The sequence below is a fragment of the Lonchura striata genome, chromosome 7 (genome assembly GCF_050655825.1).
Source record: "Lonchura striata isolate lonStrDom1 chromosome 7, ASM5065582v1, whole genome shotgun sequence".
NCBI classification, from domain to species: Eukaryota; Metazoa; Chordata; class Aves; order Passeriformes; family Estrildidae; genus Lonchura; species Lonchura striata.
In genome coordinates this window covers 24,222,488-24,247,034 of record NC_140709.1, presented here as the reverse complement: position 1 = coordinate 24,247,034, position 24,547 = coordinate 24,222,488, and the positions used below count along the sequence as shown (strand labels likewise).

The window sequence follows — 24,547 nt, the reverse complement described above, 5'->3', positions numbered from 1 at the left end:
AAGACGAAATACCTCAGATACTCGGGGATGTTACCAGCAAGTGACTTCTCTTGGTGGAGTATCAGGAAGTCAGGCTGCTGTCTCCATGGAAGATGCTGCTGGCAGCTCCTGCCCAACTGCCACCAGCTCCTGAAGTGCCTTCCTCCATCACTCCCTGAGAGCTGCAGCTGTCACCTTTCTTGGAAAGCTGCTCTGAGCAGCTCAAAGGCACAGGAGCTACATAAGTGGTCAAGTGTCTTAATTGATCTGGCTGGGGGAGAGGGGAGCAGGTTGAGTGGGTTTTGGGTTTCTGCATTTGCAAAGGAAGGTTGCAGACACATGGGTCTGGCTGGCTGATCTCCTGTGGTGTTCTGGAATGGAGCTGCATGCTCATGCAAGCTGCAAAGCAAGGCAGAAATCTACTGCAGCTTACCACCTTGTATAGATTGCCACGTATCAGTGCTGCCAGAGTTTGTGTTTCAGCTTTTCAGTGTGCAGAATAAAGTTTTCAAGAAAACTCTGCCTCTACTTACAGGGATGAACTACCAACTCATCAACTTCTTGGACCAGCAACAGAAGCCAATAACTTTAAGACAGCGCTTTAAAGTGCCAACACTGCTCTCATATTTCAGGGCCCCTAAATATCTGAAAGCTTTTTCAAAAGCCAAGCCCCGAGCTTTCCTGCTGTTCCCAATTCTGTGTACTGCTCTGAGCTTTCCTGCTGTTCCCAATTCTGGGATTTGATCAAATCTATCTTATTTTGCTCAAGAGAAAACCATGCACAATACAAAACACTGACACAAATTATAGGCAAAATAAATATTTTATTGGTTTAATATACACTTTTTTAAAGAAATCAGCCCTTGTGTGTCTTCCTAACACAATTTAAAATTTTATAAACTTTTTCATATAATATTGTAATATTTGAAACTATTTTTGATTAAAGACCTTGACATAGTGTGAAGAGTTTTAGTAGATGGAAAAGGCAAAGGAGAGTTCAAGCGCAGCCAAAAGGGATATTACATATCCACTAAATGTCTATTTGGCCACATAAAAACTCCAATGACTTCCAATTTTCTCCATTGGAACAATCGTATATTCACCAGGCTGACTGAAAATACACTCTGTGAGGGATGAAGAAGGAAAAGAGTTTTTTTCCATTTTCCCCATAATATAAGCAAGGTCATTCATGCATTCCAAGTTGAAAATCCTAATTGCTTTCAGAAGATAGCATTTTTATTGCATTTTGGTTAATATGAAGCAGAACTTCTCTTGGTATGACTGCGAGTAGTCAACACCAAAAAAAATATCCCAGTGCTTAAATAAGGCACTTTCCTATACAGGGATGAGCAAACAGCAAGGAAGCAAATAAAATTAGTTAAAAGTTGTCTTCTACACAAAGATAAGGCTTTCAGTGTCAGAACTTTAAGTAGTTTTAAGAGTAACCTCATGTCATTCTACCACTCTGCTAATAGTAACCGCCTCAAGAATTAACAGCAATTTGTGTAACAGGATTGTTTCTTTTGAAGTGGCACTAAGTAACAGCAGTGGAAACCATTACTGGTTATTTCAAGCTCTTAAAGTGGATCAGTTATTGCACAATAAATACCTCATAGAGGTCAGTGTTTTGGGAGGGGTTGTTGTGGGTTTTTTTCTATTGTTTTTTTAAAAAAAAGCTAGGCTGAATGTGTATGTGTTATTTATAAATTGGTTACATCTGGAAATCTTCAAGTTTCATGATGCGTCATTAGACAAAGAAATTAGCTACATAAAAATTTACAACAGGGACATACAAATAAATACAAAACCTTTCAGAGTGACATAATTTTGCTGATGTTTTAAGGAAAGTAATGTTAAAGTGTCTAAGTCCTTACTGATGAACTCAAGGAAAGGTCCACATCAGAGAACCAAGCGCCAAACACAGTAGCCCATCTCAGCAGCTTTAACACTTCCTGAAGCAAAACCAACTTGGCACTTTCACCAGTGGGTGCTGCCCAAAGCAGAATCCCACAGCACTTCCGACTACATCCAGCCTTAAGAGGAAAAAAAAGGAAAATGAAGACCTAAATTAGATATTTGCAAGTCTGTTTGTTATGTTTAATTTAAGTATGTATTTTGATACTATTCATATCTAAGGTAGGCAAACTGCAGAAATCCTCTTGCATGATGCATTCACATAAAAAGTCATCACAGACCACACTGAAACTAAACATCAAGGACCACTCTATGAAAGCTGATAGTAGAATGGGCCAAACTACAAACCAGCTGACTTTCCAAGTCTATCCAGGATTATCAGTATTCTCTGTATTTAATGAACTTCAAATTTGGTCACTTATGTTTCAAGGAGAAAATGAAAACAAAGCAAGGTATAAGTTAGCAACAATATTTAACGCAATTAAAATAAAAATAAAATCTGGTTCTTGCAGACCCCCGAAGATTACCTGTAGTACCAGTTTCATGGCTGTGTATCTTGTTTTGCAGTTGCAGATCTGCTTTGGGGTGATACAGCTGCTAACAACCCACTTACTATTTCTCTTCTTATTTCACCAACAATAGATTCCTTGATCTGAAAGGGATTAGCCAAAGTTTAAAGGTCAGTAATTTATATAAACAATGGGTAAAATGAAATGATATTGCAGATATGTTTGACACTACCAATATGCACCACTAAAATTCAACTTTCAGAACTGTGACTGGAAAAACATTAGAATGAAAAAATAACTAAATAATTCTGAAGTTCTTGCAAATTTTATAAACGTAAACCAAACTAGTTCTGTATTTCCAGATGGTAAATATATTTATGTTTTACACTTAGGATATCTGGTTTTATGCTACAAAAAGAATACATTTCAACTATGCAAAGTTCTGAAGAAAAACATTTTAGGATTTGTACATCAAAAGCCTCCCAAATGCACTATTTTTTGACATGCTGTTATTCTCCTGAAAAGGAAGGCAGGATTGATCTCCTTCACTAATGGATTACACAGTAGAACAGATCCAAGTCCATGAACATAAGCTGTTGTTTTCAAGTAATTCAAAAGGAGACAAATCCTAATTGCATACTTTCAGCAGGAAAGACAAAGAATTTCATCAGTTGCTCACATCATCAGTGGGCCACTGGGCTTTAATCTATGCCAGTGAAGGCTATTTGTTACAGGATTGTGACAAAGCATTTATCCATTAAGTTTTATATAAAACACACCTAGGAGTTTCTAGTAGCAGGCATGTGAGTGTGGCTGAGGTTACAACAAAAAACAGAACGGAGCACTGATTGCTACAGTAAAGAAAACAAAGGAGAAAAGGAGGCAAAACACAGTTCTAAAAGAGCAGGGCATGACAAAGAAAAACAATATGGGCTTCTTGCAAGTACAAGAAATCTTTGGCACCAACTTATCTTTTTGAATGGTCTTCAGGAGGGACAAAAGTCAGATACAGACAAAGACAGAGGAGGACAGCTGTGAGAAGGTGCAAGGGGGTAAGAGCCAGGGCCTGGCTCAAGGTCACACAGAAGCACTCAGCATCCCAGTTAAGCAATACATTTTTCTTTTTCATGTTAGTCTTCCCTTTTCCTGGTGCGTCAAAAGGATTAAGCAACAACGTCAGAAGGGTGGCAGCAGCATTAGCAGCAGGTTATTTATCCCTTGTTCTCTTTGGCAGGCAATTCAATCCCTAAACCATTACTGTGGCAAAGTTTCTCATTTCATTACTACTTTGAATCAAGCAGAAATTCAGAGACTATAATATTATTGGGAAATAGGTTTCCAGTTGGGTTGTTTGCTGATTAACAGACAAAAGAAAAGCCATTGTGTAATAGAGGCTGTTTCACTGACAGCTGAAAGCCCAGAGGATGTCTATGCTGATGCACACACTGATGTACAAAGCTTTAGAACCACTGTCAGCATAGTAAGGGCTTTGGGATTAGAAATGTAGGCGCAGGGAAACCTGCACACAGCACTCCAACTGTCCAGCAGGCACAGGAGAGCCCCCAGTGCTCCCTCCACCTTTCTTCTTCAGTATCTCATGGGGTGGATCTGTGAATATGCTATAGAACAGTCATTTTGTACCCTTCTCTCAACAGACAGACAAAAATAAAGTTCACTTTCCAAAAAAAAAAACTCATAAAAGCTTTCCAAATTAGCAAGTAAATGATCTAGTATGACAGACAGTCTTGTAACAACATAGAAACTGGAAGCAAAGCAGCTCCTGTTCTATTCTCAGCTGTCCCAATAGCTTTTGGCTTGACCTTGATTATTTGAGACCTCTGCTTTTAACCTTCCTGTCTGGACGACAGCAAGGCCACCCTCCACTGCCTCTTTCCAGAGCCTCTGCTTCCTCCAGACTCAGCGAGGTCACTCCTGCGTGGGGAGCAGCACCGACTCCTGCAGGGACTCAGCACACGCGTGTGTCATGACCAATGGCCAATATTTCCCTTTTCATTATAAATAATTTAGAGTAAGGTGCACCTTCTATTTGCTCTGCAGAGGACACAGCCCGCTGCTAAGACAGAAAAGCAGTCAATGAATGCTCCATCAATTACTTTTAGCAAGTGAATGAAAAATTGATCACTTGAAAAATGAGAGAGCCACTTATTTATGCTACATTTACTACGTTGCTACAACACCAATATTCAATATTGCATTGAAAACACAGTATCACACTCATTTTTATAACAGTAAACCAATGACCTCTCTTCCTAGAAAAGAATTACTATTACTACAATATTATGTTGCTGCTAAATAAAGAACTGATTGAGAGTGAAGTGCACCACTTGTGGCAAATCTGGAGATTGGTGTTCTTTACTGACCAATGAAAAATGGGGATAAGGTTTTTCACAGTGCTTATATTTCTGATATTGAAGTAAATTTTCTATAATTAAAAGAATTCCTTCCTGCCCTGTTTTTTTTTCCCCATGCCACTTCTTCATGGCAGCAGCTGGTGAGATTTTATGCTCAAGATAATAAGATGAGGAACCCAACACCTGCACACATGAGCAACCTACAAACATTTTGAGGGATGTTGAGCTAACATGGATTTGAAGGAAAAATGGAAAAGGGATGATTCTCTGCCAGACTCATTGCAGCCTCTTAAAGCAGATGATGACAGGAAAATCATACATTTCCTTTAAATGTAACTTCATTAAGTGTCATTTATAATGAAGAACTATTAACAAAATCAAAACTTGCATTGCTCTTAAGCAGAAAGATCTTTAAACTAGCACACATCTTTTAAACTGGAGAAGAGCAGAGTGAGAGGGCCTGGTGGCCCTCCTAGTGACCCTGTGGCATACACAAGTCAAGCAGTAAGTACTTCATGTGATAATCCTGTGGAGGCAAGGCTGTATTTCATCAAGACAGCTACTGTTTGCTATTTTAACACTTCATGTTGCTGAATGTTTTTCCAAGGGAGTTAGTCCATTAATGCCAAAAGTTAACACCATGGGTTTTTTTCATGGAACAAATAGTTACAGGTCAAAGTTCACATGCATTACAGCCCACCCAGGCATATCACACCCACTGCCTGGCTTCTCTCTCCCAGCACAAGGTCACACAGCTACAGAGAATGAGAGGAATAAACAGGGATTTAATACTTGTGAGTGCATACATCAAGAATGCACCCTACTAGATTTCTTTCTTTTGACAATGATACTGGAATTCCTTTGCTAACAACAGGGCTATTTAAGCAAGGCATTATTTCAATTTATGCTCTGTTTTAACTCTTATGAAATAATAAAGATTTTCCTGATATGTGTTGAATAGTATGTTCTGGCTCTGCAAAATCTACCAAGTGCTTTGAGCCAACGCATCTCCACTCTGACCTGCAAAACTCCTCATGCTGAGAATCTTGAGTTGATCCAGAACCCACTGCCAATGAAGTTAAACAGAGGGACAAACTCTGTGTGCTCAAATATTCACAAAGTGACTCAAGCTCAGTTGTTTGCTGACTACTCATCTTTGAATAGTAGCCTCTCAGTTCAGCGTGGATACTTTCAGCATTACAATGTCCTCAGGGCCACACAACCCAAATAACAATCTCTGTGCAAAGAGTACACATCTTTATTTGCTATCAACTAATGAAGCTAAAGAGGAACTTTCACAGAGGCTAACCTCTGAAAAAATATTGACTGAAATAATTCTGTCTTTTGACTTCAGCTGACTTTTTTTTTGTCTCTGCTGCTTTTGCAGTACTTTTGAATTACAGTTCTCCTTCCTAAGTTTCTCCACCCTCCACCATGACACCACTGCCCTGACACATGGATTTTTACAGACAGCCTGGACACAAAGGCCACATCCTGGCTTCAGGAGAAGCCAGGATCATCCTGCAGAATCAGAAGCACAGTGCAAGGTGTGCTAAATATCCATGTGCCACTCTTCTGATGCGTGGCATGCATCTCATCCACGTCAGAGACAAAGCTAAAGTAAAGCTGGTTCCAATTATCCACAGCCTCAACACATGCAGACCTGGAAGGTACCATGGCATTACAGCCTGGCCTGTTGTACGTTTCTAATATGACATCTTACCTAGTCTTCAGTGGTCTGTGGCAGAGCCACACAAAAGCTTCAGGGGACAAGCTAAAGGCTAAGTGTCCAGTGACCCTTGGCTAAAGACTAAGTGGTCCTTCTCTTGTGAAGAAGAGGGAATAAAATCTCCAAGTTCTCAATGCCCATTTCTGTATTCAGAGCAAAGTTTGCTCCACTTTTTCACAGGCATTTCTTTTCAGAACAAGTAGTTTCTTTGGCTTCCTTTCCACATTTATATTACTTGCCAGAGAGCTTTTCTGTCATGCCACTAACAAAACACAGTTTTAGTCATGTTTCTTAACTTGGCCCACAGGAAAAATAACCAAGCACTCCTCACTTTCATTGACTGCCAATAAAACTAGTCCAATATGATTGGTCCAAAATCACTCAAACTCTGAAATAACTTCCCACTTGCCTTCAGCTTGTTTCACTTACATTCCTATAGTACTTAGGGGTTGGGGTAGAGGGACTGGAAAGTACACTTAACATTTATTACAGCATTGTTTCAGAAACATTATTTCACCACTCAATGAACTCCAGTTTGGCATTTTAACAAACAAACATGACAGAAATTTTCACTTGGGAATCTGAAATACTGCTGCTTAACCAGGTAGTAGAGACAGCAAGTTCTTTCCCAGCCATCCTTAGCTATTAATTTACATGCTAACTACTACCACTGAAAAAAACATCCACTGCTTTGCACATCAACAGAGCTGTGGTTCCAACACCTAGTGACACGATTTGAGCTTTCAGACACAGCACTGAACAGTATGGAGCCTTGGCTGGAGAGGGAAGAGAAAACCTCAGTGGACACGAGTTACAGCCAGCCTTGTCTTTAGGTTTCAGAAAACTCAGCTCAAACATCCCAGATCTCAGCCCCTCCTTACTCACCTCCCGTATGACTTGTTGCAGCTCCTCCTGCTCCACTGCTTTGTGGATTTCATCAACTGAAGGCATGAGAGGGATTTTTTCAAGTTTGTGCTCCACCTCTGGCTTGGAGTCTGCAAACTCCTCGGAGCTTTCCACTGGCTGTCCAGTGCCTGCTCTCAGAGGGGGAGTTGGGGTTAAGGCAACAGAGGCTTTGTACAACTTCTTGTTTTGACTCTTAGCTTTTCTACCTGTGTGACCAGAGCACACTGAAGAGGAATCTGAGTTTCCATGGGAGAATACAGACTCTGTACCCTCTGCTGGGAGAGTTTCCAGTCCAAGTTCTCCCAGTCCTAAGCCCAGTTCAGATTTCAGAAATGACTGCTCTCGAATAAGCTCAGAGACCTAAGGATTCAGAAAAGAAACAGTCCCAAATAAGCATACAAAAAAGTCACACACAGACATAACTATGTTTTCTCTCTATTTATTTAATCACTTACTCATTGCCTCCATGCAACAAATACAGCTATAAAATAAATATATCCTTTGCCTTTATGACTACAACAAAGAGGATCATGAAAAAGAATGTGCCTTTTTAAAGCCAACATAAATAAAAATTGTGGCTCTTCCCCAAGCCACCAACTTTTGCAATGTACACATCTTGCCAGAGCCATTGACAGACACACACGTAAGGGCTTGATTTCTGTTTATTTGTTCTTTCCTTTCTGCAGTTTTTGAACTACCTATTTCCAGTAGCAGAAAATGCATAGAAATACAAAAAATATTTTTCCTTAGAAAATACATGAGGTAGTACCACCATTTGTAGCAACTAAATGAAAAAAATATCTCACTTCTACATATTCCTCTTAAAAGCTAACAAGACTGCAGCTACTTACACCTATAGTTAAATCTAAATCTACTTAAGGAAAATTGCATCTGTTTTCAACAAAGCTATTTGAGAGAGTAAAGTATTTCTAAAATTATGTGTAAAATTAATCTCCTACAACCTATTTTAAAGAAAAACCTTCCTAGTTCTTTTCATCAGCAAAACACAGAGTAAACAATTACTTACTGGTTCAATGACGTTCAATGGAGAAGGACATGACAGATTATCAGCACTTCTGCTTCCATACATACCCTGAAAAATTAAGTTAATGCACTTAGGACTTTCTTAGCGCTCTCAGAAGCTAGTATATGAACATACTGGAAACAGGAAGCAGAGCTGGTTGGAGAAAGTTAATTTCAGTCATTTTTAAAGCTGGCACTCTTCTATAAAAGGATTTACAAATAAAAAATTATTTATACAGTTCAAAGAATGCAAGTTTGGCTTGAGATCACAGTAATACCGTATTTTCCTGTTCTTGGGTTTCAATTTTTTCCCCATGACAAAATACTGAAGAGGAAGATGTGGCCTGTGCTGCTTCTACAGAAGAGGATAGGCTAAGAAATAGAAATGAAACCCAGGAAGAACACATGACACTTTTTATCTGTGCTTCTTTTGTTTGGCTGATGACAGAATTGCAGCATAAAAAGAGAGGAACAGTCTTTCACTGAGTGAAAAATAAGAGTAAGTATATTGCCATGCCACCCCTCTTTTTTGTTTCTGTTTGGATTTTTCTTGTGTGTGGGGTTTTTTGTTGGTTTTTTTTGGGTGTTTGTTTTTTGTTGGGTATTTCTGTTTTTGTTCCCATGGATTGGCAGAGCTAGAGAGAAAGCACACTCTGTTTCTTGGGAGAGAAATACTGTGAATGTTACATGTCTCCACCCTTATCTCTCAAGAAAATCAGTGTAGGAGAACTCCAGAAAGCCCATCACCATACTCCAAGGATTTTAGACATTAACCCCAGCTACCAAAACTGCAAAAATTCAGGGTCATGAAGAGGAAAAAGAAGAAAGCACTGACAGAAGAGGTCTGCCTTTCTCAGCCCTAAAATACCATGAGGCATGTATTAATATGTATGAACACCAAGAAAGTCACACACCTTTTCCCCAAGGTGAAATACTGACTGAAAATGAGAAAATATGACCCCTGATAATACACATGGCATCATTAGATTCCATCCCACTCCAAGAGTTATAACAGTTATCATTTGTCCCAGCTCATTGCAGGAAGGTTGGACTAGATGATCTTTAAAAGGTCCCTTCCAACTCAAACTATTCTACAATTCTGTGATGAGCATTACATTGAGAAAAAACATAATGCTCTTGCAAAACTAATACTTACTATGTGTGCCTGAGGTCTATAAGGTGAAGACATGTGCAGACTTCTGAGCTGGTCTTCCAAGGCCAGCAGACGTTCTTCCAGCTGCATCTCCAGCTCCTGCAGCTCCATGCGGACCGACTTCCTCAGGCTCTGCAGCTGATCAGCTTCGAATCTACGGCAAGGCCATCACAAGAAGAACAAAAGCATTCACTACACAGCTCAAAGAGGTGACTGAGCAGGACAGTGCCACAAGTAAAGGACTTCATACAAGGGAATTCAAAGCAGAACACAGGAATGTTAGCTGAATGCCTACATGGCACAGAAGTCTTTTTCCATTTATAGAAAAGACGGATCAGTCCATAGAAAAAACAAAACAACATAGTGTACCGCAGAAACTCCTCCAAAAATTTTAGCTTTAAATGCAGAAGAAATCAGTATTTCTACATCAGTATATCTAATCAAATGCAATTTAAAACTGATAATAACAAGCACCACAGAGTAGCGCAGTAATCACGTTACTTCTCCTGCGTGGTTATAGATTCCCCAGCACTCACAGCTACATTTTGGCCAGGAAGCCACAGTCTAAGGCAGCCAACTGATTTCAAACATGTTTACTTTTAAAGTGATAGGCCAAGAGCTGATTCAACTGAACTAAATATATAATCAGTTTCAAAAATTGTTCCAGATCTGCTGCTACTGCAACTCCTGGCGAGCACAACCACATGGAGCAAGAATATGAATGCCATCTGTAGCCTGCTGAGTAGCCACTGAAAGTGTTTATTCTTTATTTACATCTAAGAAGATGGGAGAGATCTAAAATAAAATCTAAGATTTTTTCCCCTGCAATATCCTATGTTCAAGTATCCTATGATAACAATCCTAAATATCTGCAGCTGTAGAATCACTTTGGAGAAATGATGCAGAAAAAAAAATTAATTAGTGAGAAATAGGGATTGGAAGAAACCAAGAATAAAAAAATCTAGAATTAAGATGTATAAAGAAAAGAGTAAATAAGATTTTGGCAAAAAACTCATCTCCAACCCTGCTCAAACTGAAACGAATAGATTTCTTGCTGATTTCAAGGGCAGCAACACATTTTCTGATATGCCAGAGTATTTTCCCTTTTTTTTGTTTCTTAAAAAAGGCAATTTTACCTTTCCTCCTCTGTCATGTGCTGATAAACCGTGGTCTGTTGACGCAGCATAGTCAATTCCAAATCCATCATTTGGGTTCTGAATAAATTTAGATTTCTCCTCACCACTTGTAGCTCCTGGAAAGTATTCTGTGGAAATAAAAATATAATCATGAATTACATGGGAAAACAAATTAAATTAAGTTTGGATTCTGTAACCACATTTGCCCAGATGAGCCTTTTGAGTTAACAGCACCTCAGCAACTTCAGTATATGATGGAAGCTGCATGTTGCGCCATCACAATGACTTAAAAAAACAGCATTTTCAGCTGTATCATACAAGCAAACACATGAAAGAGTATTTAGATTAATTCCTTCATAACATTATTTGCAGGAAGCTCTCTCTTGAGAATAAAGACAAGGAACTGCCCAATCTGTGACACATTTAGGATGCTTTCTTATATTTTATTTTTACTGAGTGCCACTCCATAAACAGGGTCACTTACTTCATAGAGAGGTAGAATGGATGATCTCTGAGTAGTGTAACCAGCTGAAAGATCCTGACCCCTCATCACTGGGTACTAGGGGGAAGAAACAAACAATTTAAAATGGGAAATGGAATACACAGAAACTCCAAAAGCATCCACTGTTTAAACACAACCTTTCTGGCATTGAGATTTCTGCAATCTATGGAAATACTGTGCTGCATATAAGCAACCTTACAAAATGGCAGCACCACTTCTTAACTGGCAGATGTGCAACACAGCTCAGCAATGCAAGTGTGCTGCTGGTGAAAAGGCAAATGAATCCTGTCTGACACAGTGAGTAGAAATAAAAACTAACTTTAGCTGCATAAAGCATTTTATGCTTGAAAACTTAGTAGCCTCAGTTGACTCAGCTAATGATAAAAAGAACAATTCCAAAACCAAAACTGGACAAATTAAATTGTGTCCCATTTTGAAATCATGATTATAGTAAAATTTGTCATGGGATTTTCTTCAGTTCTTAGTTTGGGGAATTTTTGTTCATTTTGGTTTTCAATCTCACTCTGCTGCCTACATCCAAAGACCCCAGCTTGCTAATGATCTTTCATGAAAACAAGATTGCTGAAGAATTTCTATTTGCATGTTTCAACAACACATGGAGCAAACAGATAAAACCCAGGTTTGTTACACGTAGAAACACAGCACAACAAAGAACAGTGGAAACAGCAAAAATGTTTACCTTCTCAAACATGAAAGACAGCTTGTCCAATATAATTTTGAAAGAATTCAAAGGACTATTGATATGCCATGGAAAATCTGAAGCATGTTCATTCATATAGAGAAGTTTTGCTCCAACATGATCACATCAAGGGGATGGGTTTATCTTTCCTCTGCCAGCTTTCTCTGTTCCCTGTTCAATCAGCAACTTATCTACTCCTCCTTATTCTCTCTTAAAATCAGTATCATATATATTTAAACATCTCAACTTTTTCTTTAGCCATTGAGTATGCTATGTGCCAAACTCTATCTCTACTGTAGGAAACCGATCTCTGCTGTGAGAAGGACCAAGTCCCCAAAATGAAACTAATTTAGACAAAATATGCTTGAAGAAGAACAAGTGGGCTAAATGTTACTGTCCCCTCCAATGCCCTTTTTTTATTTTTTTTGGCTGAACCAGCTTGAGTACTGGATGTAATACAGAGATTTCTTTTTCAGCAGGTTTAGTTAGCATGGCATGTGTGGTAGAAGTACTGAGCACACTAAAACCTTACACAGATCAAAGCTGCAATTGGTACACTTGGGAGAATTCTCTAGAGAAGGTTAAGTACACTTTCTCCCAGGCAAACCATGAACACCATCTTGAGCAATGGGTGACTTAAAACACAGGTGACCACAGCTTCCTGCTGCAGAGCTGGCCACAGTACCAAATCTCGTTCTGAGAAGCAGGGCCAGCTAATAGAACCACAGGAAGACTGGATGCACCTCTAACTTCTGACAAGTGGCAAAGTCAATAAAATAACAGGGGGCCATAAAAGGCCACTACAGCCTCCCACCTGCAATATGGTGCAGGCAGGCACACGTTTGCTCTTGGGTTAAATGCATAGAAATTTTAGGTCTACAACTGACTAGTATTCACATTTTCACACATAAATGAAAAGAGTCTGTAACTGCTTTGCCCACATAGCCTCCTGCAGGAGCTTGCAGGATTCTAAGTTGGATCGCTACCTAAGAAAACAGCAGAACCAGGATGGCAGAGGAGGAACAGCTGGCAATTAGGAGAGGAGGAGCAGAAGGTGTGGCAGAAATTGGTAAAATTTATGAGCTTGCATTCTCAAGCTTTTCTTCTCTGAGTGATAAGATGGACAGAACTTCACAAGCTCTGACAAAATCAATTCTTAATAAAAGATTGATAGTATCAAGAACATGTTGGCTAGCTCCAGAGTTTCAAGTGAAAAAGACTAGCATGAAACAGCACAGAAATACAGAGATCAATCATTGACATCATTATCGAAGCTTTGTGACTTGTAAGGAAAAAAAATACACTTTTAATAGCTGGATGAGAAGTATGTCAAAGAGAAGAGAAATCAAAGGATTGACTAGACCATTCTGTGATTCTATAAATATGCATTTTTAAATCTAAAGCTAATGATTCCCATCTTAAAATAAAATAATAGCTGATAAAGAATGCACTGTTCCTCTCTTCCATCCAAAAATATTTGTAAAAGCTAAAAAATAAAAAATACTGGAAAAAAAAAATCAGTCTGGGTCAACTGCAACTAGAAAACATTAAATACAAAAAAAGTGGAGCACTGAAAAGATGATCCTAGAATCATAAATATATTGACTTGGAAAGGACCCACAAGGGTCAAAGTCCAACTCCTGGCCCTGCACAGGACAGCCCCAAAAGTAGCACCTTGTGCCTGAGAGCATTGCCCAAATCCTTCTTGAACTCCATGAGGCTTGGTGCTGTGACTTCCATGGGGAGCCTGTTCCAGTGCCCTACCACCCTCTGGGTGAAAAACTTTTTTTCTAATATCTAACCTAAAACTCCCACACTTGAACACTTTAAACTTGTGTGTTTAAACAGAAGCTCCTAAAACAGTAGCAAATCAGACTTGAGCAAAATATCTTTTTTTTTCCTGAGAAGTTGAACTATACAAAGGAATATTCAAGTTACCACCTGGTTTGGTAAGGATAAAATAAGGAGCCCCTTTGTCCAGAGGTAAAACGAGACTTCCTCTTACCTGCGAGAGGTTCTGCAGGGAGTTCCTGATGTCATGTAGGACCCTGCGCAGCTGCATCTCCACAGTGGAGGGTGGGTTCATGGCAGGAGAACGATGAGGAACTCCATGCCTTGGAAAGAAGGGACAGCTGAAGGGGGAAAGCATGGCACTGAAGGAAGAGCCAGAGATGCTTGGGACACTGTGGGTGCTGAGCGTCCTCATGTGCTCGCACAGCGGCCTGTCCTGCCACTCGGTGGGGAGGGAATGGAGGGAGCACGTGGACCGGGACATGGCTGCTGGCATGTGCAGGGGGCAGCTCTGTACCCTGGTGGGACTGAGCTCCTCAGGCAGCCTGCTGGCCTCAGCCTGGGGCACCTCTTTCTTGGAGGACGAAGGCGCAATAAACAGTGTGGATTTGCACACAGGATGGCTGGAGGCTGCCTCATCCTCACTTCTGTCATTCTCAGATGCTGCTTCCTTGTCCTCCTCCACTTGTGTGTACTTGTAGGTGAAAGAAGGAGGACTGCAGAGAGTCTCTTTTCCTGGAGTTAACTGAACATTCACAGAGGACACCACTTTCACTGGATTCAGCAGTGCAGTTGGGAGAGACTGAGAGCGCCTTAGAGGATAGCCCGATTCAGCAAACCAGAGTCGCTGCTTCCTCAGAAGATCTTTTGACTTAAGCAGAGTGCACCTGGCCTTGGAGTCAGGTGAGCTGATGATCCTCATCTCGGCTCTTTGCAAGGCAACCTGAACTCTGTCCACAGATGATGTGGAGAAGCCATCACCTTCCAGAGACTGCATCGACTTGAGGATATGGTGTGTGTGATACTGAGGAAACTCAAACACACTGCCTTCCTCCAGCAGGTCTGACTCTTTTTGCTCACTGGAAATGTCTTCCTCTTTAGAGCTGACCTCTCCTTGGACTGTCTCTGATATATGAGATGACTTGCTTTCTTGTCCTTGATTTTGTTCAGTTTTACAGTCACTAATTTTTCTGTCTTCACTCCTTCTCCTATCAGAAGATACCCCTACATTTCGTCTCTCTACTTGAGAGATAATATCCTCTTCATCATCATCATAATCTGCCTCCTCGTCATCATCTTCCTCCTCCTCCTCCTCAAACTTATCAAAACAGGGCAGTTCCTTGGCTATCGGTGTCTTCTGTTCCTCACTGTGCGATGTCACAGTTGTTTCACTGTCACAGCTGTCAGCACTGCTTCCCATGCCCTGCAAAGACTCCTGAACCTAGGAGAGATATGAGACAGCAAAGGAGTGAACGGACTGGAAACTCAACTGCTGCCTTCTCAGGGGTCAGGCCCAGAGCCCAAGAATACCTTCATTAGGCATTGGGGTGGGGAGCATAAAGAATAATGCACTTAATGTGCAAGAAAAGAAGTGAAGGAGAATGAAGAAACCATAGTATCAGATACATTAGGAGTACAATGAAGTATGGCACCAAAAGGAGGTTATGTTCCTAAAGAGAAAATTCTTCACACATTCATTTGATTTAACAATAAATTCAATATTGTAAGAAGAATAGAAGGGGCAAAAGAGTAAGAGCAAGAAGAATACAATGCTAGTATTTTAGGTAGTGATGACAAACAGATAGCTCGGTCACGGTACAAAGCATTTCCCATTTTTAAATGTTCACAACAGTGAAATGAAGGGTAACATTAGGAAATGTCTACAGAGAAGTAAGGGGAACTGCAGACTGTATGAAACTGTGTTACAGGACAACACCAAGAATAAACTAAGCCTGTTTAAATAAAGAATTGTTGAAGACTGAGAATATCACATTAGGATGTTAATCTCAGTTGAAGACCACATCCGGTACTATTAGCCCTTCCTTCCTTTCTCCTGATACTTCTTCCCCTTTTCATTCTAAATCACAGTTTAAACCAGAGCACATGAATGAGGGAGTTGCTAATTTAATAGATAAAAAATGGCAGGAAAAACATCTAAGATAAAGGAAAAAAGAAGAGATCCATTCATTGTAAAGCATATTCTTGAAGCTGGCCTGACTGACTGCTGTATTTACAAGTGCACAAGATATTTCCCTAAGAGTATGTGGAAATTTACCATAGTTGGTGCATGAACTAGAAATTTTCCCATCTCTACTTTCTGCAGTTCTTGCTACCATTAGAATATTAATTATTAGTTCCTCCTAAAGAGATTACTTATGATGTTTGTCAGGCCATAGTTCCTTCTCCATCCATCTAGAAGATTTCAGCCATGAATGTCACCTTCACAAGTACATACCTAACATGGCACTCACTGACACAGTCACAGATTATTGTGAAAGGATGTGGAGATACAGATGGTTTTCAAGTTGAAGGTACTAAATGAGCAAAAGATTATAATGTTTAGGCGAAACCACGTGGACTACATGTGTGTCTATCTGTGCCCTAATCCTCCATCACACTGTTCAATTATGATTAAGGTATAAGAACGTGGATGGAGAATTCTGGCTTCTTTGGTAACATGAACGCCCCCTCGCAAAATACCCTATCTCAATGTCAGAATCTCCCTCAGAAATCCTAATTTTGGAAGTCAGAGATGAAAGGCAATATGGTTCAAATTTTGAGTTCTCTCCTGAGCTTCAGAGGAAGCCTATGGGTGCTAGAGTCAATAATTTGACAGTAGATGGCACTAACTTACCATACTTTTAAGAAACAACATATGCTCCTCTGTAACCCCCTCGTCTTTTCACAGGTTCTCTTCTCCAGCTGCCAAGTTCTCATTTCTCCTAGCTGCATCACTCACCCATATTTTCTGAGTTCAGCTCAGCACTTGGTCTGAATTAAGGAGTGCAGGTGGCAGAGGAGAGCCTAGCAACACCATGGCATAAACCTCACGCAGCCTCAATATACCTTTTTAAAATAGCTAACAGAAAACAGAAAAATCTCTTCCCTTTACAGCCAACACAGACAAACTCCAGCAATATTCCAGTGAAAGGGTACTTAGCTGCAACATACTTTTGAGCATGCTCTTAAGTGGGCTCTTAATCAGGTTGCAACCAGCATAAAGCTTAGGAGTGACCAATTCTCCTCTAAGTTACCTTCTAATATGCCTGTCAACTTGGATGCATTCACAGCTCTGTAGAGAGCTGAACAAGTATGTCAGATGCTTATGCTCTTTGCAGGGACTCAGGATCATTTTTCCTTTTATTCATTATTACTCCCTTTCTTGCTCTTGGAAAGCATTAAGCTGATGTTTAAGGGAGACAAAGATTAACACTGCCTTGGCTTTTATTTTGATACTCAGTTGAAGAACTACTAAATCAGAAAACCCAGAATTCCAGTACCAAAATGAAAAAGCAACACTGACGGATGGAGAAGGTGAAAAAACTCTTCCTAGTAACTGCCCAACAGCTTTTAAAATGCTTGGTGTGCCACAAGGGAGAAGAAATATATGGTAGCATACAGTTCAGTAGATACAAGCTATAGAAATGAAATTGCTGGAGGTAGCCAAAATCCCATTTCTTCCTTTGGGCTGTGGTCTAGGTCCCAGGAATAGCTGGCCTTGAGAACAGGATCCAACTCAAGGCTTTTCTCTGACTGACTGACAGGTCAATCAAATCATGGCTATTACTGTGTGAATGTTTTAGGATAACCAGGAGAACAGCTCTTCAAAATATCAGATACAATGCTGTGCAAGCATGTGTATTAAGCAGACACCTAAACACCAGGCTGGAACAAAGACTTTCCCTAAGACATGAGGTCTCTGGTCAGCATCATAGCAATTTCTGGGACTGAGATCAAAGAAACTGGAACAAGAAAGAGCATGGACGGTCAAGATCAACTAAAATTAGTCTATCTTCACAGTAAAGCTAGTGTGAAATTGTTTTCATTTTCTGTCAGCTGTTAATTAAAATAAAAAAAGAAAAAATATGCAGGGGGCGGGGAGAGAAGAACAAGAAAAGTGGGAAGACAAAAATTATTAAAAAATGAAATGATCAGCAGAATAGCCATAATCTTTCAAGACGTTAATCTCTACCCACTACTGAGAGGAACTGACAGTGAGAAAAGATACACCAGTAACAGCAAACAGAACATACTGAATTTAGAGCTTATTCGCATCCCAAGTTTACCATTAACCTACCAGAAAGGCTTTCAAATTTGAACACGGGGACTCAGAAGGTCCAGCTCTGAAAATTATGATTTTATAGGATCTAGACTGACAGTCACAGTAGCAGTCAAACATCAACATCCCTCCTACCCTCCCCTCCTGTTTCACACTAATCAGGAGTATTTCAACCACAGGATATGAACTTTACCTGAAGCTGACTGAATGGAGAACAATCTGTAGAGTCCTCTGCGAAGCCACTGCTGTCAGAGTGCTGACTCGCTGTCCTTAACAGCTGATCTGCTTAAAAAAACCAAACCCCAACTGTAATTGCTTTACAAATGACAGCCTTTCAAGATCAATCACATCACATTCAACACAAGCTTCCCTTTTACAGCGAAGTAACATTAAGTGGGTAATACTATTGCTTTTCAGATTCCACTTTGAACAAAACAGAGAAACAACTTGTTTGTTTCAAGCAAAATCTCTCTCACCCAAAGCTCTACTTGTGAAACTTCAAGCAGCAGTGGAAAAGAAACCATTTTTTACATTTTTCCTTCCTGTGCTGTAGTAAAAAACTTCTGCAGATATTGCCACTGTTGGAGTTTTCCTTTCACAAAACCGCATCCCTGATTAATTCCCACACAGGCAGTGGAAGAGTTGCTTTTGTGTTAAAAAGTACAGATTTTACACCTCTCCTGATCATGGAGATACTGAAGATCTCTGGTCTCCTACCAGCCTCCACCATCCCACCCACACAAAGGGACAGCACCACATGGGCAGAGAGGGCCATGCAGAGGACTCTGCCAGCTGCTGGGCTAGCAGACAAATGCAGAACATCCCTTACACATCAGTGGGCAATCTGCCAAAGCCCATTCCCAGTGCTCATTTTATACACAAGAGATAAGATCCTCCTTCTTGTTCCTTTCTATTCTCATTAGGTAAGCATTAAAATAGTCTAAAGAGTCTCTAAACCCCTAAGTGCTTCCCAGGAGTGATTTCCTCTGGTGCAAGCACTGCACTGACTAAGCAGCTTTGCAGGGAGATCTCAGCAAGCTCTGCAGCACACTATTGCATGTGTATTGTTCCTGACTGGGCACAGGAAGCATCCAAGTGCACCGTTTACCTCGTGGCACCAGAAACATTTTACTCAGCCTGAGGTGGGCAACAAACAACCTTATCTCACCTTTAGATCTTAGCAGAAGTATAAAATCCTGGAGATGGGAGGTAACTACAGTGGCTTGCAGCCCCAGACCCCTGCCACCTTCTCCTCTCGAGGCTTAGGCAAGAGTTTGCTGCTATCCTCCCGAAGGCTCAATGCAGAATTTTGCCCCAGTTAAATGTCATCGTATATTTAATCCCAGTTCATAGCTCAATGCATTGGCATGCATTATTAAAACTGTTGGATATTCACAACTAATTTTTTTTAGTATTAATTTTGATACACATTTTACTAACACAGAAATAAAGTAAGACCCTGCAAGGCCTGTGAACAGCAGTAGAGGCAAACTGCCCACTAAGCTTCTATATCAGTGATGTCACACAGCTTTTAGGGAGTGCCTTTCAAATTGTGCTGCTGCTCTGTTATCATGGTAGCCACAATATCCTGCGATGACAAACAACTTTTCTACCTCAAGACAGACATCCCCACCCAACTCCCAGTAAAGACAATGGAAATTACTTCCCTGAGAACTGGATCCTATTAACTACCCAATTCAATTAGTACAGCTGAAAGACCATGCCATGAACAGCTTGTCACTACAACTGAAGCTAGGGGGAAAGCTTCAAGGTGAATAGTTACCTAAATTTGTTGCCAAACACTTTGGCCTCCTCTGTCTCTTTCCTTATCTGGTGAATTTTAATTTAATAGAAAAAAAAACCTTAGCCTCTCTTAGGGAAGAGGTCCCCATTAGTTCAGGTAAAGCAATTCACCAGTGCATGTGTATCTGTTTTCATGTGCATGAACTTCATTACTGCTCAACAGAATACTGACATGCCCTTCTGCTTCCTTCTCAGTCAGTATTTCCTTTTCAGCTATAGAAAGGAAAATTACATCTATATGTTTTCTCAAATCAGTTCTTGGGCTTCTCAGAGACACAATACTAAAGTTAAAATCAGTCTTTTATATAATTTCTATAGCATTGGTTATTTATGAAGAAGCTTTGACAGCCTTACAAGTCAGATACCACCAGGCAAGGGATCAGCCCAGAGCAGTCATTCACACTGGCCTCATTCATCCATGGCAAGTGATTGGCACAGTATGAATAGATTCAAATTGCCTTGGTTCAACCTAAGGAGACATCCCCCTTATATAGCTATCCCTTGCCTTCTGTGCTACAGAGCTGCTAGGATTTTTTTAACATTTTAAAGCAAATCAGAAAAGACGTTTTCTGAGTAGACATCTGCTATCATACCTTACCCTTGTCTTTCACAAGTTCTTAGAGCTTTCCACAACACCACTATGATGTAAATGCAGAAAAAATTATAAAAAGCTGGAATCTCTACTGAATTAGTAGTGAAATGACAAGGTTTGGTTCTGTAAAGACTGCAAATACCAACTAGTGCACTGGGATATTACAGATACATAATGATATCCACCCTCTTGACAATACTGATCCAGCTACATAGCCTGCTCTACAGCACCTGGATATCTCTCAGATTCAAGCAAACAAGAGGAAAACAGGAAAACACTTCAAAAAAAGCTACAGAGTTACATTTGGCTCTTGACTTAATGGCCTCCTGGCAAAGAATCTCAAGCCAAGGAGTTTGCAATGAGATGTGGCTCCCCTCTCTTCCCTCAAATGTTTTCTGCTGAATCTTCTTTCAGCACCAAAGGTTGGTTTATAGGGGCCAGCCTGGGATCATCCCATGCCCTGTGTAACCTTCTGCAAAAAGATAGCAATGCACAACACTGACTCTGCCACTCAAAGCTACATAGAGGAAATCCTCTGAACTACTGGGAGGAGGCCAGGGGCAGGATAATAGCGAAAGTGTGGAAGAAGGAACCAGCTACAACAAACAAAACCAGCAGGAACAATCAAACTCCCATCCCAGTTTAACAGAGCACAAATTAAAATGCTTCTTGAATTGTTGTTTTAAGCTATATTAAAAAAAAATCCAATGTCTATTTAGGTACTGAATATGTGTCAAAAAAGAAGTGTGCATTCATAAATAAACTAAATAAACTGAAAATGTTCTAAACAAAGAACACATAATGAAGAAACAAGTCTGTGATTTACAAAATGTGAGAACAGATTCATCAGAGCATCCCTGTCAGGGAAATTATTAGTTCATCTATTGTAATGTAATAATGAGCTACCAGTGTCAGTCTCACCTCTTCTTAGTTACTCAACTGCTCACAAAGAAGAGAAGAAATATGTGGAAACTGTCCATAAAGTTTTAATTTTTTTTTTTCTTGTACCTGTACTATTGGAAAAATTCTAATGCACTTTGTATTTTGTAAGATAATCATTAAATCAACATTCCCAACTTAACTATGAGGTATTTCATTATGGGATTTAATATCAGCTGTCCCTTCTTTGCATACTGATCACACCATGCACCACAGCACTGACAAAACCAGCCCAATAGGGAGCCCTGCTACAAAAACTCGAGTCCCTGGGGATCTCCTTGCATCTGGACAGATAAACAGAGACTCCCACAAATATTAAATCTGTTCCAGATGTTTTCTTCTCACTCCCCCATCTCCAGTCTCCTGTGGAGCTGCACCCACAGAAAGCTATAAATACAATAATATATTAAGGACAGGAAGTGCTGATGATGTACTTTTTTCCCTTTCAAGGATTAAATTTGCAAAGCCAATAACTGCTTTTGACGATCAGCGTAGGATGCCTTGAAAGAGACAGGTCTGTGCCTACCCAAAATTTCACAGAGCCACGTTGATGCCAACAACCAGACATTCACAAATTGCAGTGTCTTGAGAATACTCTTTCCTCTAGGCATTGTGCCTGTATTTGTCTTGCTTTTGGGGCATTTTTTGGAATTGAAGTTGCTGCTGTATGTATGTATGTATGCTCTATGTATTCTTATGTCAGTAAGAATTTTGGTTGTGCACTAACAAACCTTTCCACCAGATAACTTTGCAGTACACTTTTTTATAGTGGACATTTAGCAGTGCTGTATGTTTGTAAACTAGCTGCAGCTTTTCATTCTTATGTTCCTAAAACAACTGAGATAAGAAATATGCTTTAATTGTGAGTCTAAGCAACAGTAGACTGTGTTGTTAACCATAAGTCAACAGTCAACCAGACTATTTCAGTAGGAAAGGGATTTTTTTTTTAATTTGAATACTTCACTTCTTATTAAAGGCCCTCTTAACATGCCTTGCAAGCTGTTGTAAATTTCAGAGAAAGCATACACAGCCCTCAGTATAGACGTAAAATTACACTGCAAGGTTTATAATAATCTGTACCAAAGAACACCAACCCTACTAACTGACAAAGAATACCACCACAATTCATCTGGAACAAATCTTTAGTTTATGTGTGCTTATGTACTATAGAGACAAAGCCACTGAAAAAGGTGGGTTTGTATAAGGAGTGTCAACTGAAATCACATTGCAACAGAGAACCTGGGGTTGAATTTCATGCCAATCCTACCTCATGAAATTGCTAGTGAGAGTGGCATGTCACATTCAGACACAATGGCCAGCATTTTTAAAAGTGACCACTAACTTTGGATGCCTTCTAACTTGGTGAACATCCACTCTCTGAGAAAGCAGGCCTCTATGTTTTCTCGTGTTGGACCACTTGCAAAAACAAAAGTTGGCTACAGTTCTTTTTACATTTTGCAAAGTTCTCCATCAAATGTTCTCCCTTTTGGCAACTTGACTGAAATCCACACAGAACAAAGTCCTTGCATCTTCCAGGTGAAATAAAATGCTGGTCTCAGACTAACTTTTAGCAAATGTGCAGGCATTGATACCCTTGTCAGATAAGTCACAGAAAACTCTAGGCAATGCCTGCCTGATAATAAAGTATCACCACTAATCTGTGCAAAGTGTATTCAGAAATAGGTGGACACAGTGCATGGGAAACACGACCCAGCTTGGCCTGCTTCTGTCAGACTGAAGTCCCATTGCAACTGTTGGTACCTTTCAGCAAGTACACACAGAACCATCTCACTTTTCTTTGCTGTGTGGTGGAAGAAGAGGACAAAATCACTACTGAGAGCAGAAAACATGAAAAAAAAATTTTTTTCCTCCTCCCTGACTGCAGCTCCTGGCTCCTTAACTTAGTTTTCTCTGAAAAACTCTCCCTGAAGCTGGAGAGGTCAGGCAAACAGGAGGCTTACCCTCTTTTCTGCAGTCATGTAAAGCAGGTGGAGGAAGGAGGAAGCGTGTAAGGAGGAAGTAGTGGGAACAGTTAGAGAATCCCTTTCTGGCAATCCTTAGTGGCCTAAGTTTGTAGCAGAGGAAGCTTAGTGAGCACCAGGCTGTGTAGTGCAGAACACTGATGAACAAGTAGCACAAGTTATCACCAATAACCAGGCATGGCCCTCCAACACTTAGCCCAGGGCATGCTCAACCATGTTAATGCAATTCAGCTGACAGTTCACATGAGTGCCAATTCATTTGTGCAAATTCAAATAAGATGATTTCTGTTTATTTAGACAGGTTTTTCTGCCTCTCTTAAGTATCTACAGATGCTATTCATGTTTCACCAAGAAATTGCATACATCTAAGCACCTCCCTAAGTACAACAAGCCCTAGTTCCTCTTTAATTAAATGTATCAGCTAGAGAATGGACTTCACTTGTTCACACTGGGCAAAGTAAAAATCACAAAATAAACTTAAAAATCAGCTTTATCCCCCTCCCAAGCCATAAAACACACAAGTAAAAATTTGAGATGAAAGCACAAACAAAATGAACCACAACAGCCAGTGAACAGTGTTCTCCATGTGAGGGACTACAGTTTCCACGTGGGTGTAGAGACACTAGTTTTCTGTGCAGGCAGCCTGCAGACAGAGCAGTAGTGCATAGGAAAAAGCTGCATGTATCATGCAATTTAGGTTTAAAACAATGTAATTTCAGATTAAATTGGCATCTTAAATTACAGGATCTACTAAGGAAAAAAAATCCCACACAATCCGAATCAACATTTCGGGCCATCTGAACTATCATCAATTATACAAAAGTGAAAACAGACAGTGAGGTTATAGGGCCTTTGTCTTGCCTGTAATTTGGTTGCCACTTTGTAGTAATGCTTTGTGATTTAGCTAAAAAAGAAACCCAGATCTTTTTTATTTCTAGAGAGAAAAAAAAACCTTTAGAAGCTTAAAATATATGAATCAGCCTTTCAGAGATGAAAGGACACCCAACAGTCTGCTATCCTCACAGAAGTTGCAGTCTACTCACCTTTCCTTGACTTGGTCACTGCTAGCTGATGTGCAGCTGAAACGTGAGGTAGATCCCCCTCTGTACTCTGGATCTATCAGGAAGAGGAGACAAATATTTTGTCAGGCCAACTGAATATATTCCTGTGCTTAAGAATGCCTAAGCTATAAACACTGCACATGCAGGAGGAGGTTCTGGTGGCTTTTTCCTCCAATT

The 24,547-nt window shown here is 40.1% G+C and overlaps 1 protein-coding gene across 4 annotated transcripts in view; it reads right to left on the bottom strand.

Moving 5' to 3' along the window:
* Positions 1 to 783: 783 nt before the first annotated feature.
* ITPRID2 (ITPR interacting domain containing 2) overlaps positions 784 to 24,547 on the bottom strand; it is a 39,855-nt gene continuing 16,091 nt past the window's right edge. For 2 of the 4 annotated variants that reach the window (XM_021531307.3, XM_077785107.2), the window contains 10 exons: positions 24,353 to 24,425; positions 18,187 to 18,278; positions 13,929 to 15,155; positions 11,206 to 11,280; positions 10,722 to 10,849; positions 9,589 to 9,739; positions 8,437 to 8,502; positions 7,389 to 7,769; positions 2,421 to 2,545; positions 784 to 2,012 (listed from right to left, as the gene is read on the bottom strand). In XM_021531307.3, the coding sequence (XP_021386982.2) occupies positions 2,435 to 2,545; positions 7,389 to 7,769; positions 8,437 to 8,502; positions 9,589 to 9,739; positions 10,722 to 10,849; positions 11,206 to 11,280; positions 13,929 to 15,155; positions 18,187 to 18,278; positions 24,353 to 24,425 (2,304 nt within the window). In that variant the 3' untranslated portion in view covers positions 784 to 2,012; positions 2,421 to 2,434. The remainder of the gene's footprint in view (positions 2,013 to 2,420; positions 2,546 to 7,388; positions 7,770 to 8,436; positions 8,503 to 9,588; positions 9,740 to 10,721; positions 10,850 to 11,205; positions 11,281 to 13,928; positions 15,156 to 18,186; positions 18,279 to 24,352; positions 24,426 to 24,547) is intronic. The other 2 variants (XM_085585174.1, XM_021531308.3) reach the window with 1 other exon arrangement.